The following is a 17,827-nucleotide window of genomic DNA, read 5'->3' as shown; positions in this document are numbered from 1 at the left end:
CCACGAAGGATATCTATTCAAGCTATAATTGCACGTTAAATATGCAGGACAATCGTTTCACTAGTTTCAAAAACCCACGAGAAACGGTATAAATTGAAAAGTAGATCACACCTCTATAGAATAAAGCCAAGAGATGGTAGGCCTGATAAAGCAATCTGAACCCAAAATGGTGGTTTAACAGTATGACTGAATCACTCTCAACAATAGCCTATGTTATATAACCAATTATTTAGTCTACAGCCCTCAGATAGTAGGCTCATGATAAATTATCCTAGTCATTACAATTAAAATAGCTATACGTAAATACATATTTTGTGTATATTCAACTTAAAGTCCTGTGAGGAAAGAATAGCATCAGAATTGGTTAAAATAAAGGTAATTAAATGCATTTGGGGTGAACAAACATTAAGGATAAGGACGTGGGTAAAAAAAAAGCCAAATTGAAATGTTTCTAATAAATAATAAACAACTATACGTAAATGTGAAAAGAAAAACTGGATTTAAGACTGGGGCGAACAATCTCTTCGTGCCTCCCTATAGGACAATGAAGAGGAGTATTACCATACAGCTGAAGTCTGCCCCAGGGGTGAACTGCTCAAGGCTTCTGGGGTTTGGGACCAGGGCCAAGTGGTTGCATTGCTCCAGTCCCCCTTCTTTGTCCTCATTTCAGGCTCTCCACATGTCCCTCTAGCGGCAGGTGTCACAGTACGCCCTCCTGGACCAGCCTCTTCAGTGTGTAAAGGGCTCTGTATTGTCCCTGGCAAGCCCGTTGTCTAGACTATACACAGCCGTCGAATCAAAGGAAACAATGAGCATTGAATTAAACTTGAAGAAGCTTGACCGTACACATGTTCAGATATCTACAAAGGTCAACAGAAGGAACGTTAGGGGCCAGGCTCTTAGGTCCAATACGGGCTATACGTATCAGTTGTTACGTATAGCCCGATAAGGAGTAGATCTATTTTAGTGAAACCAATACATATATACAAATCTTGACTGAATATATTTATGATTAAAATAGCATATTTTCTTTTATTGAAGATAACATAAATTAGTTTCTATGTGGTATGGCAATATGGTTACATCGTTCCAATGACAAATCAAAGACAAAGGCTTAATCCCATTTTCTAGGAACAAAAGAAAGGAGGACAACTTGATTATAAATAATATTCTATTTATTACATTTTTAAAATAGTTTGCTTTTGTTCTACAGATAACATTTTCAACAATGTCATGGTTTTGCAAAAGCAACAAAGTATCAACACTCTTATGTTAATTTAAAACATTGACAAAACACTGAAATCAATCGGAAGTAACGAAATGACAAGAACCGGTAGTGAGGATAGTAATTGAGGTTACACATGTGACAAAGCATGCTATGTGCAACTTTAGCAAAGCATCACTGCAGTATCTTCCCAACCACAAGCCCTAGAGCTACAGGGGAAAATTGTATATTGATAACTTTATTTAATAAACACATGGGGAATTAGCTTGATGGGCAGAAGTGAGAGTATGTCGTTTTCTCAGGAAATTGAGAAAACTGGCTAAGCAGAAAGAATTATAAAAAAAGTAAATCAAGATTTTTTAAAAATATTAATTGTATCCGTTTTTCCACATTGGCTGAGTTGAGCACTGGGAAACGTAAAACCCAGGTTTAGTCTTAACCGAGGTAAAGCATTGGACGATTTAAAAATGAATTCTCTTCCAATTTTAACCCCTCAAAAGTTTTTTCAACAGAAACTCAACACTGTTAATCACAGGGGCAACACCCTCGCAATATCTGCATCTGATAAAGAAACGAAAGATACTGGTAGAATAATTCAAGTTAAAACAACAGTTCTAGAATATGACCATGGGGCAGACCATATAGGTGTCTTTTAGTGTGGTTTGAAATCCTTATTGAAGCCTGCAGGGTTATGCGTTAAACATACGGAAGAACGCGATCGATGAGCTGCCCTTCCCCAACATTGCCTGACACATTAAACTCAACTAGAATCGCCACCATCATCCATCCAATTTGATGTCAACAGACCAATAATAGTTGGAAAGCCTACAGAAATAGGTAGTTAATGAGACAATCACATCATTCAATATAGACTTGGAGCAATGATTTACTGAGGATATTGTTTTTGGGAGCATGCTTTTGCAAGTAGTTCGCTGCCCCACCTGCTCATATGGACGGCAGGCGCCTGTAGCTGATACCCCCCGCTTTCAAATGAGTCTGAGAACTAAAATATATGCATTCTTTGGTTTAGTTCCTGGTCTGTAACTAGAAGAAACTGAACAAGACGTTGTATTCCTCGTGCAGAAGGAGATCTGATGTGAAACGGTGGCATATAACCAATCTGGGGTGGCGCAAGGGAGTAATGGTAGTAGAAGATGTTAGATAAAACAAAATGATAAACTAGTGGCTGCAGTCTACGAAAGGCAGCGGTACATGATCAGAAAACAGCTGGACCAGAGGAAGATGAGCAAGCTGGCCCGACAATGAGGGCGAACAACTGTAGATACCAAAGTTGGACTCATAATAAGCCCCACATATGTGGAGGCAAAATTCCCCAGCTTGATATTTATTCACTATCAGTTCACATATATTAATAAAATATGCTGTTGAAGTAGCAAAAACATTTTGCAGCTAATAAATAGGCTTTTTACGAGTAAATTAAAATAGTGCACATTTCAGGCCGTCACGGTTTTGCAATATTTAATGTCAGATAGATTTCTGCAGTTTCCAAAAAATAATAGAATTGTCTCCAAAATGTTGGCATTTTTCATTCACTCAATATAGGCTTAAGTGAAGCAGTACAGTGTAGTAGGGTCCTACATTCACCAAAACCACATCACCTGGCAAACAACTCAGATTATCTCCATCAAAGAGCTTCCACACTGAAGCAGAGGTTCTGGGAACCTGGTTCGTGGTATCTTGGTATCACCCGAGTCTCATGTGTCCTCTGATGGCAATTTTGATCAGTGGTTTATTTTTCTATTGTTCTATTTCAAAATGAAGATAAAATAAGTTTTAACACTAACAAAGCATCATAAAATAACAGAAAAGACAGCCCATAACAGCATCAAAAGCCCAAAGGTATGCATATTGATGCAGCGTGAACTAAGTGAAGAGCCAGTGATACGACCAAAACTCAAAATATTACACTTCGACGGACAAAGCCAACAGCCATCCATTTATGTTCTATTCCTTGCAAACAGGGACTGTTTGAGCTGCCATTGATTAACTAAGACACTGCAAATCCAGTCTTTAGATGTGTATGGTTTATATTTGTACACCTGTTGTACCACTGATCAAACGCCATGCATACTGGCCTACTCTTAGTCAACAGCTTAATTGCTTAATCGATCACAAGCATACTTACGGCTAGTCTCCAAGGGGAAAATCTACTGATTATCTTAGTGTAAAAACCATGGTTGTGAAATCCATTCAGTAGAGTCCTTTTCACACGCACATCTCCAACAGTTGGTTACAAATAATACTTTAAAACAGAAAGGAAATGGACAAGAAAAACCTCAGGTGTCACAGCAGGTGTGAGTAACTCTATGATGGTTATAAGGTGTAGGCCAGATGATGAAGGATCGAGGGAGGAAGAACCAAACGGTAGGGTGTCTTTAGTATATGGCCCATCCTTCATAGTAAGTATTTGTGTCCAGTGTCTTCGTCCAGCGTGAGGTCCACCACCTCAGGAGGGGACACACAGGGGGGCTGTGTGGAGGCCGACGTCCACAGCTGGGGCTGCCTGGTGTTTAGCTGCTCCGTCGGTTTGCACTTCCACGAAGACAAACTCTTGATCACTCCGCCACAAGGATGGGCACACCTGAACACACAACACGTTTAAGGGACACCAAACCAGGTCCAATATACATGCATGTCAACACCAACAGAACACAATTGGTCATCAAAAGTGTTCTGAAAACCATTCAAGCAGTTACCAACACAAGCCACATTAAACGGATGAGTCTCAAAGTGTTCAGTTACCCAGTGGATGCTTTCTTTACCGTGTGTTTTCCTGCACTCCCACTATTTCCACTTCGCTGTCTGAGGACGCGATGTTAATCTGGCCCTGGCACCGCACTCTCTCCCTGTCTGAGAGTCCGGTCTCCACGCGTCCTGGAACACACAACGAAAACAAAGTCACCAGTCAGTGGATCGGGTGGTGGGAGAGCTGCAGGACTCAGGTAACACACAGATGTTTGGACAGGAGAATGACATGATATTGGAGGGTTTATAACCATTGAAAACTTTGGATTAACATTAAAGGGGTAGTTCGGAATTTTGGACAAAGGGCCTGATTCCCAAGTTAGCATTGGTGTTCTTGATCATTGGAGACAGTTTTCAACACATTTCATTCAGTCCTTCTAGTTGCAGAGTTTGCTCGTGCTAGGCTAGCGCATGGCAACGGGCAATACTAGCCTGCTAATAAAACAGTCTTACCCACTCCACAGTACACCCGAGGTAAATCAATTATAACGCCAGACTATAGATGTAAATGTCTGTGTTGATAGAATAATGTTAGAAATAAAACTAACCTCTCATCACATGAATCATCGCATCGCATTTTGAGGGACTACTTTCTCATCAGCAATGGAATTTAACCTAGGTATCAGTCTGCCGCTGCCGTAGCCTACTACCAGGAATATACCACTGCTGCTGAGACAAAGCAAGTCCCTCAAAATGCAATGCAATGCAAGGTTGGTTTTATTTCTAACATTATTCTAACAACACAGACATTTACATCGCCCGTCTGGCGTTATAGTTGATTTGCCTCGGGTGTACTGTGGAGTGGGTAAGACTGTTTTATTAGCAGGCTAGCATTGCCCGTTGCCGTGCGCTAGCCTAGCACAAGCAAACTCTGCAACTAGGACTGAATGAAATGTGTTGAAAACTGACTCTAATGATAAAGAACACCATGGCTAATTTGGGAATCAGGCCCTATGTCCAAAATTCCGAACTACCCCTTTAAAGGTGACATCTCATACCACCAGGTGTGAGTGTGATTAGCCATTACAAGCAGGTTTGAAAATGTGCAGCATTGTGACATCACAGGTGGGCGTGTCCATCTAGATGTGTGACGGATAGATGGACACGCCAACCTGTGATGTCACAATGCTGCACATTTTCAAACCTGCTTGTAATGGCTAATCACACTCACACCTGGTGGTATGAGATGTCCCCTTTAAGGCCTATATAGACCTTTACTGTATGTTGACATTTTCTACAAGTTACATTTGGGTAGTTTGTTTCAGGGGACAGACCCAAGAGTTTGTGGGATACCAGTAGGAAAAAAACAAGATGAAAACCAAAAGACAGAAACCCTGAATATATAAATCCACCAGGATATATGCCTGGAAAACAGAAAAAACCCGGTCCCCAAACAGAACGCCAAGTTGGCGGTGCCGAGCCCAGAGCATCTAAGCAGCTGCGTCTTCAATGTGTTTTCAGTTGGATGCACCAGGTTGGTAACTGACCTGCGAGGAAGCCCCGTGCTTTTATACATCCAGAGTGTGCTGCCTTATCCTGGCCTCTGTGTGCTTTTAGCTCACGCTTTATCACCGTGGCTCGGACTGTCTCCACACTCATACTCTCCCGGTTAGAATCAGTGTCTGAAATATCATAGTGACCCACTACTGCTGGACCGTCTGCAGAAGACAAAGACAACACTTCATTATACACATCATGCCTGCGCAGAGCATGGGGATTGTGGTTGTGTGAGCAAGAAGCAGAAACACCCCTGAGCACATTCTAGCCTCAATATCTTTGTGGACAATACAAATCAATCTGCTGGACAGCAAAGGCAAACACTTATTTAATTAAGGCAGATTTTTTAATAGCTTACCATTTAAATTTAAGTAAAAAAATAAAACTAGATTGACAAAATGTACTTTATTTGGCGTGCGGTATATTTATGTGTAAATTCCAACCGGTTCGATTTACAATGTGATGTCTTTCTGAGTTGTAATACAATGTATTAACAAATGTACCAACATAATTGCAGTTCTTTGTTTAATGCTCATAAAATAACAGCCATTCACAACAACAAAAGACACAGCTATTACATAAAAGTTAATGAAGTGATCATACTGTTAGTGAAACATGGTTCAAAAAAACTAAGATACAAAGACTTCAGGGTCATGTATGTAGCGTCATCTACCCTGTAAGAGTATCTTGGACTGACAAATAAGGCCTTCCAGAATACAGCCTGAGTGTACGGCCACAGCAGGACTACCTTGTGTAGAGCTAATCAGAGAATTAAAGGGGTTGTTTGACAATGTCAAACTCACTGCCTAACGGAGTCTCTGGAGGTTACATAGAAAAGGACAGTATATAAACCAACATATTTTCTTTGGTAAACACTATACTGTCAGTGTTTTTTCCCCTATATGTAATGCACAGTTTGGGATTAAGTCTCTCTTGACAAGTCAGAATGGGCACATTACATTGATTTATAATCTCAGATTAAAAAGGAATTTAAAAAGGAACGCGCTACTCTCTAACAAAATATTACAATGGCAACTTGTTTGGCGTAATACAAAAAAATGGACACTCAAAACAGCTCATGAGAAATAAAACATGGTGGTGTAAGAGAAACAAAGGTGATAACTCAAGAGCAACGCTTTCCCTTGCTCATTAATTTGGGTTTCCAAGTTCAATAGATAGTAAAATACTTGCACGACCGAAATCACATGCAGACGGGGAGATGAACAGTAGTGTTTGTGCAACATTAGGTAGCATTTTAAATATAAGCTGTAGCACAAAGGTAGTTGAGTCTCTTGGACACACTGGATTGGTCAGTTATTACATGGTTTGGTGGATCTCTTGTCTTTCCCAATGCATTTTACATAATCCAATTTTAAACATTTGACCTTTAGTATTAATCCAGAGAACAAACAAAAAGGCAACATTATTCTGAGCAACACTCAAGCCACACCAACCAATGGCACACCAGTGCCAGAAAGCATTCTAATCTGGTTTTGAGGCTCTGGATATGCCAACCCCTGAAGAGAACACGAAACTTTTTCCAATCATGTCCTTTTTGTTGCCAAATCAAAATGCTAAAAAACATTGGAAGACATTTCTCCTTCACTGGCTTCATAAACACTGCACACAATGCAGCAGAGTAAACACAGAAGCAATCAGTTTAGGGAAATAAGTGTCATTAAAACCATGTAATGTAACTGCCTAACGGCCGGATATGTTTGAAGAAACAAGGCAAGGATTTGTTTGGATCAGAGTATTGCTGGCGGAAGATTATTTTCCTAAATGTTGTGAAATAAAGCTATGCCATCAGGAATGGAGAACATGTTAGACCACTTAAGAGTGCAGACATAGATTTAAAATGCAAGATGATAATGCATTACCACATGCCTGAGTCATAAATACCACTATGGTGTACCATCTATTCCAGCAATCTTTTCTTTGCAAGGCACATGCTATAAGGTAACAGCACCCTACCTAGCATTGCAATATTGGCTGCACCGAATATGTAATGCACATTATGTATTAGTTACATACCACTTTGCGTTTGTTCATATATAAGAAATGTTTAAATTAGGCAATATCCAACAAATACATTGAGACCCGGAATATTTATGCGGGTAGTCATGTCAATCGTATGCCAGCCAGGGTCCTATTTTAAGAAGAAAAGGTACTTCAGCGGACATCAAACTGGTGAGTTAAATTACTTCTCAGTTCTCACAGTGTTTCAGTGCCAATGGACGCACTGGGCCTCAGGTTTGAGTAGCAAGTCTTTCAAAATGAACATCCAAAGCCCATTTATGCAATTATATGTGAGACAGACTAATAATAATAAATCAATCATAATAAAAAATACCCACAGGTACACTTTCAAGCTAAAAAAGTATCACACAAGCCTAGATGAAGTTCTGAAATCTGGGACTCCTATCCAAGTCTGTAAACCAACACTTGTCCAGAAGAAGAGAAAATAAAGATTGAAGCATTCAGGGGTCTGACCCGGCCAGGTTCCCATTCTGAGAGAGCCCCTCGGGCATCAGGGGGCTATTGTTGTTGTTAACAGGATTGGGCGCGGGGCTGCGGTTTTCCCGCTCCATCATGTACGCCGCCATTGTGTCTGCCGACTCCGACGACGGCAAGAAAGAGCTGGGCGGGGAGGGGCGCCGTCCGTGGTGGCGCGGCCGGTGGCTGCGGCCGCCCCCCTCTTGGGCGTCGCTCGAGCGCATTGACGTGTCGTCCTCGTCGTCAGAGTCGAGCCGTGTGAGCTTCTCCATCCAGACGCGGAAGCGCTCCTCGGTTTGCCGCTGCATGACGGCGAAGCGCGTCATGGCTTCCTCCAGCACGCTGCCGATGTTGTTCCTGTCCCACGAGCCCACTCTGGACCTCTCGGCGTCGCGGCGGAAGGCAGCTTTAAAGACATTGAGGCCCGTAAGACAACACAGTAGCACCGGTTCATGCTGCGGCGGTGGACGCTTTTCGATTTGGTGTTTTAGAGAGAGAGAGATAAAGTTTGGTGGTTGGTCGAGTTTGATTTTGGTGGTGACGTGCAGATTTACTCTGTCATGCTGATGAAATACTACGCCATGCAGTTGTAGCCGTCAAAAAAAATGTTTGGTGCGGAATGCAAGAATGGTTGATAATATTTCTTGATCTACTGATCCGTTATGGTGGAGGACGGTTTCTCAGGTGATTATGGTCTCGAAGATGGGTTTAGGTGGTGAAACTTTGAAGTAGATGTGGCTGAGCAATGTTAATGAACCATAAAAATCTTCATGTGATGTATTGGTTGAATCATAGACCACTTTAAATGAGCCAATATAAAACCTACCAGGGAAGGGTATAAACTATGCAGACAAGAGCTAATTCAGAAAATATAGAGCCTCATGTGAAAAATTTAAAGTATGTCTATTGAAAAGGAAAATAATGGGAAAGGGTTAAATCAGGGACTTAAAATATCCCTGTAACCAAAAGATGCCAAACAAAAAGAGCTTGAGCAAAATACTTGGGACACCACTTAAAAAAGGGAAGGACCAGCTGCCCTAATGGGTCAGTTAACATGAGCTATAGTAATTATAAAGTCTGTTCATTTAAACTTGCACTGTTTCAGGATTAACCAAGTCGTTTAATAATACATATTCAGTGAAACTAGTTAGTGATAAGCTAAATAGATGCACACATAGAATCTTACATAACCAGCCTTAAATAAAATATAAAATGTATATTTCAGCATCAATCAGAAACCCCAAATGAAGAGGTAAATATATTAATGCGGGGGGGAACCAGCCAGACATGTGCTGTAGAATCTATTTATTTTCAGTTTACCAAGCTTCAGAAAAAAATATTAACAAGCTTCAGAAAAAACGCAAAAACAACCTTTGTAATGAAAACAATTTAACTATGACCGACTACATTTTGAGGAGACACCAACAGACACAGACAGACTTTCCATGGATTGATAGAAATCCAAACTCTTACTAAAGGTAGTCCAGTCAAAATCTGAACTCCGCTCCAATATTCAATCAAAATTCCAATTCAACTGTATTTTTTTCTATTTCAGAGCATATTTCCTCTTAGTCATACAGAGAGTGGAGCTTCACATAGACCCGCGCGTCAGCCTATGAGCACACAAGGCTCACCATGAGAGGCTCACGATGAGATCATACAGAAGCCGGCAGCAATAGGCCAGAATAAAGTGTCTCCCTCATAGTACACCGTCAGTGGATAGGTTAGGCTACCTTGGAAAACCTTTCAGGAGAAGTCACATGAATTACACAGCATGCAGACAACCTGGACTCGTAGTTCCAACTAAAAACACTAAACAAATGATCAGGGTTATGGATTTCTCAATGGAAATGTGCATATTGATGAAAGAAAATGAACGACAACTTAAATATAAACAAGAGGGTTCACAAACAATGATACCGAAAGCTTTGCTAGGTGGCTTGCCTAGATTCACAAGACCAATCCTAGAAAAATTTAATTTGTGCAACTAATGTCATCTTTGGCCAGAATGTATGGCAAATTATACTTTATAAACCATGTGTAAACTCTACCATCCATTAATACAAGCAGCATGATGCGTTTAACTTCCATACAGCAGTACTTAGTGAGCAGAAGAGTGGCTGGTGAGTACAGCAGGTGTGTGTGTTCTGGGCGGTTACCTGGGATGTCAGTGTTGATAGTCTTGCTCCCCCCCGAGGTGTCGTCATCCTCGTCCTCAGAGGAGCTGGTGCTTGAATCACACGTGAGCTCGCTGTCACTCGTACTGCTGTCCTGCAGCAGGTTGTACTTCTTCCTCGCCGCCGCCTCCCTCTTCTGCCTGAGGAGGCGCATGCGCTCCTTGTGCTTCTGGCTGCGGTGACCCTTCACCTTGGCCAGCTTTCCGTTGGTCTGCTTCTCTGGCACTCCGCCCACCGCGGCCCCCGTGTGCTGGCAGCGGTTCTTTTTCGCCGCCATGGCGTTGCTGGGCATCTCACTCTCGGAGCGTGTTCGCCGAGACTTCCTCCCCCCGACCAACACTGGCCGTGTTTTCCCTTCTCCGGTCGGCCTTGGATCCGCACCGGTCTCCATGCTGCCTTCTCCCTGGTTGGGCACTCTGGAGTCTGTACTGTCCTCCCCCGAGGAGAGAGTGTCTGAGTCAGCCAGGTGGCCGCTGGAGGATGGGGAGAGCATGCAGGGATTGGAGGAGTCGCTCTCGTAAACATTGCGGGAGGCCGGTTTGTCGCTTCCGGTGGAGGCCGGCTGGGACTCAGGGGAGTCCCTGCGGAGCTCCTTCATAAGGCAGGGCATGGAGAGCAGGCCCGGCTCGCCCTCCGTCTGGGAGGCGCTGTCCAGTTCCTTGTCCCTCGTCGGTGAGCTGGTGGTGGTCGTGGTCTCCGTTTTGAGGACTGCTTTCTGGTCTTCTTGGAGGGAGGCATTGACGGCGGCTTCTGTGTTGTCAAGGCATTCCGTGAGGCTTTCAGCATCCACAAATCCCTCTGCCTTTTCAGAGTTAGCCATTTTCATGCTAGTTGAGAGCAGAGTGTCCGAGGTCAGACTGACATTGGCCGATGTGCCTGGATGGGAACTCACCTAGACAAGGAAAACATACCAGGTCAATTTCCTCCCTTCAATTATCCGAGGGAAGACTCGCATTAAAGTCTGGATAACACAAGTATTCAATGCAGTTTTGTGAAATGCAGTCAATGTTATTATTTCATAACACTATAATTATTTCATGTGACCAAATTCATATATTAAAATTATGTTTGATGACACAATTATCAAAGCAAAAAGTGATTAACAACTCTGAATTTGAACAGTGATGTTCAGTCCATAAAGCTAGCAGTAATATTCATCCTCTGAGTGTGTCTGTAACATGTGACAGGTTCCTCGCAAACTAGGCCTATGTCCTACCCTTCTGATTAAGGACAGTACTATGGTTGACGCTCCCTGATCACCTGTGGTGTCCCACAAAAGGAGAGTTCTGAGACTCCTCAGGTGGTCACAATTTAAGTCCACCCTACCCCCCATTTGTCCTAATTAGCCATAGACCTAGGCTGCAGTGTCGTTTTGATTATAACGCTCCGACACTAACCCCAGCCACTGAAACCCATGGTGATTTGATCATTGAATGTATCGGATGCTCAGCATGAACAAAAGTTAACATATTAGGTAAAAAATATGTTTTACTCGCTTAAATTATAACCCAAATGTTTAACATCAAATCAGGTCATTCCTAAATCCACATTACTCCTTTCATCTTCAGTGTCATGCATTGTATGTCTGGAACACATTTACCTCCTTATAAATACAACAAAATAATTGCTGTGTTCAACCGGGAACAGGTTTTTAATTCAATGGAAAACTTAAATTTGGTATTCTATTTTACAAGACATGTCGATTTGCATTTCCATATAGGATAGGAGTACCAGAACATATTTCAATTAGATCATAAGCCATTCGGATATACTGGGATCATTTATATTTGTGAAAGAAAACTAGAGATAAAGCACGCCGAGAAGAGAATATACAGCAATAACACCACTGAGCACCTAGATGTTCATGTGTTCATGGCTAGAGGAGCTTCCGGGTAACAGTCACAACCTGCTGTGCGTCCAAATGACCAAATGACTGCTCGCAGCAAAAAAAAAACAACGTAATTTAATCATAAACGGTTTGGTGGCCTCATCTATTATGCATTAAACGTTTAGTGAAACTAACAGTGAGGAATTTAATGTGTATTTTATTGCCCAGCATTTTGTACCAGGAGTGGAGAAGACTGCACACACACTAAATCGCAAGTGCGCAGAATTGAAATGTATCCACACTGACAGCACCGCAATATATTTTATATGTATTAAAACACAAATAAATACATTTATTAAATATCGCGTATTTTCACAAGGATTTACAAACAACCACGACATGCATACAGTAGAATCAACCCTGATAACAACGTACGGTCCAGTATATAATACAATAACGATATGCTGTAGCTGAGGACTGTGATGGATGTAGATGGTGGTTTAATCCACGCTCAATACAGAGTCATGGAAAAGTTACATTTATTCTCCATTAGGTTGGGGATCAAAGTAAAAAGCAAGAAAAAAATATTTATTGATTTAACCCGTCGACCCAAATGTAAACCGTATCGGTGCGTTAGAAGCTAGCATCCGAGGATAGCACCGGGCTAACGTCAGATAGCGTTTAGCCTTAGCAACTTATCACTAAAACGGCCAATTACACAAACACTCACCAAGTGGAGCTTCACACTTTGTTCTTCTGTATCCGAGCTAAGGTCATGATCAGTGTTTTTTTGCCTTTTATTTTCGGGCGCATAGATACAGTACAGCACAACTGACTAGCTCTTTAATAACGCAGAACTAAATGAAAAGGGACCTCATCGAGTCTTGTTGCACCATCGCTAACGCAGCTAGCGACCTAGCATGCTATGCTAACCGTGTTTATTTTAAACATGTCTCCGCCACCTGTCGCCCTCCAGTTCCGGCCGCCCAGAGCTCCAAGAGACAGAGGAGAGCACCATCGCTGGCAAAAGAGGGTACTACCAAGGTTGTGCGGGTAGATCGCGTGACATTCCAAAGAAATAAATATATATTTGTCTTCAAGTAGGCTATCATCCCTATGGCATTTACCTCTTGATTGACGAAAATTTAACTTAAGTCCAGGGCTCAAGGACAATTTTGGAATTTACTCAAAAAGCAAAAGTATCCGAATACGACGAAATGTGCTACCTCCTTGACTGCATTTTTTTGCCTCTACTTATTTATGCAGTCAGCCCTTTCCCACATGAAGATTATTAAATTAAAATACAGTTCCACCATGACTGATGGTCCTTTGGAAGCCTGCTTGAGACTAGCTACCAGCAGCTACTGTTTGGACTATGCAACCCTGGCTTATTCCATTCAGTGCAAGTCATCAGAGTATGCATAAATAAATAAATATATATATATATTTTTTGTAGGTAGATCATTTTGACCTGTTCATTTCGAAAGTAGCTCTCAAGCCGAAAAAGTGTGGGCACCCCTGCTGGTACGTCCATGCACAATATACGGTTTTGTTGGGGTTTATTTAGCAATTTGACTCGTTTCATCACTGAAGAGGGAGAGGCAGTGCTTTGGTAAGCTCATACCAGTTACAGTGGGGTTAAATCTACTTAATAGAAGTTCAGAATACCATTATAAATGTATTTCTCCAATCAGAACTAAGTTCAGTTATTCAGAGTAATTTTCTAAAGAGCCACAACGTTGTAAATTTCCAAATTCTGTCGATATTTTATGTCAATAAGCACCTTCTAAAATAAAAATAAATTTGTAGGAAGTAAGTTGGTGCACAGAATAATAATGGATAATAACGGAGGAAAACTATTACCTTTCTTATCCATCAACATCGAATTCAGTGGGACTCTACCAGCTATAATAACTCCTTGTTCCCTTTCAAATAGGTTCAAAGCAGTCCCCAACACTCAGTCAGAACCTATGGCCCGCAAGCTAAATATGGCTCCTTCGTTGACTGCATTTGGCTCGCAGACAAATCTGAGCTGAGATTCTTTAAACAATAAATAAACAACCTACCGTGTCAATTCAACATTACCTTGCATTTGTAGATTATTAAATAATCTAGTTTACCACAATCAAAAAATACAAAATTTATATTGGACAATGGGGCCTGAAATGGTTCAACGTCAGGACAACTTCAAACAAAGTCAAAAATCTCCATCCTTTTCGTCAATCAACCAAACTAGATACTATACTTAAAAGAGATCATAACAGAACATATCCAAAAGAAAGAAAGAAAGAATACAGTGCATTCCAAGCTGAGTGGACAGAGGAGTTTTTCTTTGTGGAGAGAGCTGGGTCTGCGGTATGTTTAATATGCAATGAAAGAATCGCATTGTTGAAACCGTCTTGACTGATCAAAATAGGAGTCAAAATGACCTCATTGAAAACCCTTCTTAAGAAACAAAAGTACTAATAGAAACAGTAAGGTTTCTGATAGCACTGCCTCCAAGCAGTGCCTCCATCAACACGTAAATACGTGTTGATGTTTTGTTTTGCTCATCTTTTTCTACTGGGATCACAGAGAATGTTGACATTCGGTCAAAATAATTTTAATTGGGTTTATAGTCAACCCAGAGATCAAAACGAGGTGGCTGTGTACAATCTTTATTGAACAAAGTGTAAAATCACTAAAATATGATCTGTGTTAGGTAAATTAACCTTGATAGTGGAAGTGTATAAAAAAGTAATGTGTGATAATTTGAAGGGTGAAATTGTGAATTAAAAATACGAAATAAGAACATTAGTGAATAGTGAATAGGATGGCCTTAAATGTTCGGATATTTTAAGTGAAAAGAAGAAATTAATTTGTGATTCAAAGAGTGTTGGATTTGCAAAATTAAGTTTGTGGAGGTGAGGAAAGAAACACTTAAGATGTGGAAGTGTACGAAAGGAGGGTTTTTCTCTAACTAAATTAAATACAATAAATTAGGACATAAAACATTAAAATCATAGCATATCTCCTAGGAGGAGGTTTCTAGGACCCTCAGACCCAGTACTGTTTGGAGTGTATGGAGGGCCGGCCAGGCTTCTGAATTGGCACGCCGTTCTGCTGGACGTAGCAGGGGTCGTAGTAGTCCCACTCCAGGGCCACCGCCATCACCCCGTTGGTCAGGTCGTCACTGTCCGCTGACACGATGCGTAGGGACACGCCTGAAACCAAAAGCATATCAACCTGCCATACATACAACCCTCTCACTCACACACACGTTGTTGGCCTGGAGTACCTGCACTGGCCCCAAAGTCGCTGTCCAGCCCCGGGCCCACCATGGAGGAACTTAGGCAGGAGGACCTCCTCCGGGCTGAGGTGTCGGGGTGCGGGTATTCACACTCCAGCTCCACCTTGTCAAACAGACGCAGCGCTGGGTGGAGGTTCTCGTTCATATCGGCCAAAGACTCCTGATTGCTGCTGTGTCTGATGAGATCTAGACTCTTGGTCACCTGTCAACGTAAGAGAAGGTTTAACCTCAACGATACATGAAACAGACCTCCAAGATACATGAAACAGACATCCAAGATACATGAAACAGACAAGGTCCTGCAGTCAGACCCCCTCAAATCAAATGAATAATTTTACAATAACATTTTCAAAGCATCACAATGAGGGCTTATATTCTTCAAACTACCCTTTATTTTAGGTTATTGTGGTATAAAGGATACACCAAAATAACTGGATTTGCTATGAGAAGTGAAGCCACAATGTAAAAAAGGGTACATTTCTTTTTCTATAAGGTTATTTTAAAGATCTGATAGGTCTATATAGCTCATCCTATTCATTCAGAATTGTCTTTATTGCCTAGTAAGTCTTACACGTAAAAATAATTTGTCTTGGTGTTTGGTGCAAGCAACAACAAACAACTGAAGATAGCGTAAGAAAGTAGGCCACAAGTACTGCAAGCCAAGAAACATAGAAAAACAAACATTTACAATAAGAAAACAATGCAAAATATTTATAGGCTATATAATTTTTTTTATTGTTTTTTATTTTTAATGAAGGATACGTTTGTGCAAGAAATCTCATTTCAAATTAAAAGTGACACATGCACACACACAAATTGCAAAACTCAAGTCATGCATCATGAGAACTGTAAAACCAAGGTGTTACCTTTGAGGGTTGATCCTGTGAGTATACTTCTGCAGGAGAGTTGGGCGGTGCGTGGTCGGATCTCGTGTCCACGTCTGAATAGCTGAACTGCCGCAAGAGACGTGCACTTCTACACCAATCCACTTTATTCCTGTTGAGTGTTTTCACGTTTCTATCCCCCTTGGAGGTGCAGCAAGACGCAGCAGAGTCCGCCAGTATGGTGCTGGGCGCCGTCAGGGACACTGACCCGGTTCCAGTGGCCCCATCTGGTCTCAAGAACCGTAGGCCGTGCTCCCCTGGGACATTCTCCTGGGATGAGGTCCTCGACGAGGTCACTGGTCCAGGCAGAGTCGGCTCTGACATGGAGGTGGACATTCTCCTGCCCTGACTCTGGAAGAAGGGCTCTTCGGTGATCTGAGCCACTGGGTGGCGAGTCGAGACGCACGAGTGGAGCAGCATCTGTTCGGAGTCCTGTTGGTGGATCTGTCTTTTGTTTCTGGTTATGTTCAGTAGTTTGTAGGCCAGGAACAGACAGTTGAGCAACAGCAGAATGAGCACACAGGGTATGAGCGACAGGATAAGGATAGTCAGAGTGGTCACAGGGAAAGCGTCGTGTAGGTTTGTTGATGCAACACCCACTGTCGACATTTCATACGAGGGGACATTCGGGCTGGTGTTTATAAACTTAGTTATCGCTGTGGATATTTGCAGTGTTGACTGTGCGCAGGTGGTCGGTCGTGTCAATTAATATGCACTAGTCAGACTGTTTGTCAGCCTGTTCCTCAAGCCTTCCTCTGACTGGATGAGAGTTGCAAACACTTGACATGTTGCTGATCTTTGAATCCAACTTGCTTCATTTTCTCCCAACAGATAGTATGCCTTCGTACAGCATCTCTCGATTTCCTCTCTCCGAATTACGAACTAATGCTGGTACCTCCTAACGTCACACCACTTCAACTCTCTCAAGGCATCTCAGAATGGCCAACGAACCAATTCCATGAGGAATGGGGATGTACGAGCCCTGTTGTGAGGCTTACATCGGAGGTTCTTATTGGGCAGAACCCCAATTAGAGAATTCAGACCTGTTCTAGACCAATTCTAACTTTTTTATGTTGAGATTATCCACGTTTGTGGTGCTACCAACAGAGCCCACCCGGAGGCGACATTTAGTTACGCAATAATGTTGGGGATTACTCGTTTTACCTCTATGAATTGAGTAATCCTTTAGTATAACCATTTGCTCAGTTAATTGTTAGCAGACACTCCCTTGACTCGTCAAAATTCTGTAAATTGACCCTAAATTAGGTTATGAAGACCATATATGTTAAATTTAAGTGTTATCTAACTGTCTGATGGCTGGGAGTTTTCACTTAACTAAATTGTATGTATATGTATATAATCAACATCTTAATAACCAGTAAAACTAAATAGAATATATATGAAATTGTTCTTGATAAACTTATTGAGTGTCAACGCACACATTGTTGACATGTCGATTGAGCGTCAACTGTACAAATAGACAACATTGATATTTACTGATAATCCATTTCCTCTCAATTGTTACTTGGTTGATAGCTTGGTGATGGCTTTGTCGATTAATACTGTGACTATCAAAGTAAATTTTAACTATAATGTAGAATCATTGGGTCCTACCATTGGCTCATGGCTTATGTATTTCATGGTGAGAAAAAGTACAGGTATACC

At 41.7% G+C, this 17,827-nt stretch overlaps 2 protein-coding genes across 5 annotated transcripts; both read right to left on the bottom strand.

Moving 5' to 3' along the window:
- Positions 1-1,205: 1,205 nt before the first annotated feature.
- ark2n (arkadia (rnf111) N-terminal like PKA signaling regulator 2n) lies at positions 1,206-12,905 on the bottom strand. 4 transcript variants are annotated; one of them, XM_079755866.1, is made up of 5 exons: positions 12,720-12,905; positions 10,144-11,053; positions 5,479-5,649; positions 4,009-4,120; positions 1,206-3,827 (listed from the first exon to the last, which is right to left on the bottom strand). In XM_079755866.1, exons 2-5 carry the CDS (start codon positions 10,985-10,987, stop codon positions 3,641-3,643), a joined length of 1,314 nt encoding a protein of 437 aa, XP_079611992.1. In that variant the 5' UTR covers positions 10,988-11,053; positions 12,720-12,905; the 3' UTR covers positions 1,206-3,640. The 4 variants fall into 4 exon arrangements, with proteins under 4 accessions (XP_079611992.1, XP_079611994.1, XP_079611995.1 ...); XM_079755869.1 differs by having other exon boundaries at positions 3,687-3,827; positions 3,989-4,120; XM_079755868.1 differs by lacking the exon at positions 5,479-5,649.
- Positions 12,906-15,025: 2,120 nt separating this feature from the next.
- Positions 15,026-16,771, bottom strand: hwa (huluwa; the record flags this gene model as incomplete). Its single annotated transcript, XM_079756034.1, has 3 exons — positions 15,026-15,192; positions 15,267-15,480; positions 16,145-16,771. 3 exons carry the CDS (start codon positions 16,769-16,771, stop codon positions 15,026-15,028), a joined length of 1,008 nt encoding a protein of 335 aa, XP_079612160.1.
- Between the last annotated feature and the right edge of the window lie 1,056 nt (positions 16,772-17,827).

This window comes from Pollachius pollachius, assembly GCF_949987615.1.
Source record: "Pollachius pollachius genome assembly, chromosome: 18".
NCBI lineage: Eukaryota > Metazoa > Chordata > Actinopteri > Gadiformes > Gadidae > Pollachius > Pollachius pollachius.
This window is presented reverse-complemented; position numbering and strand designations above follow the sequence as displayed.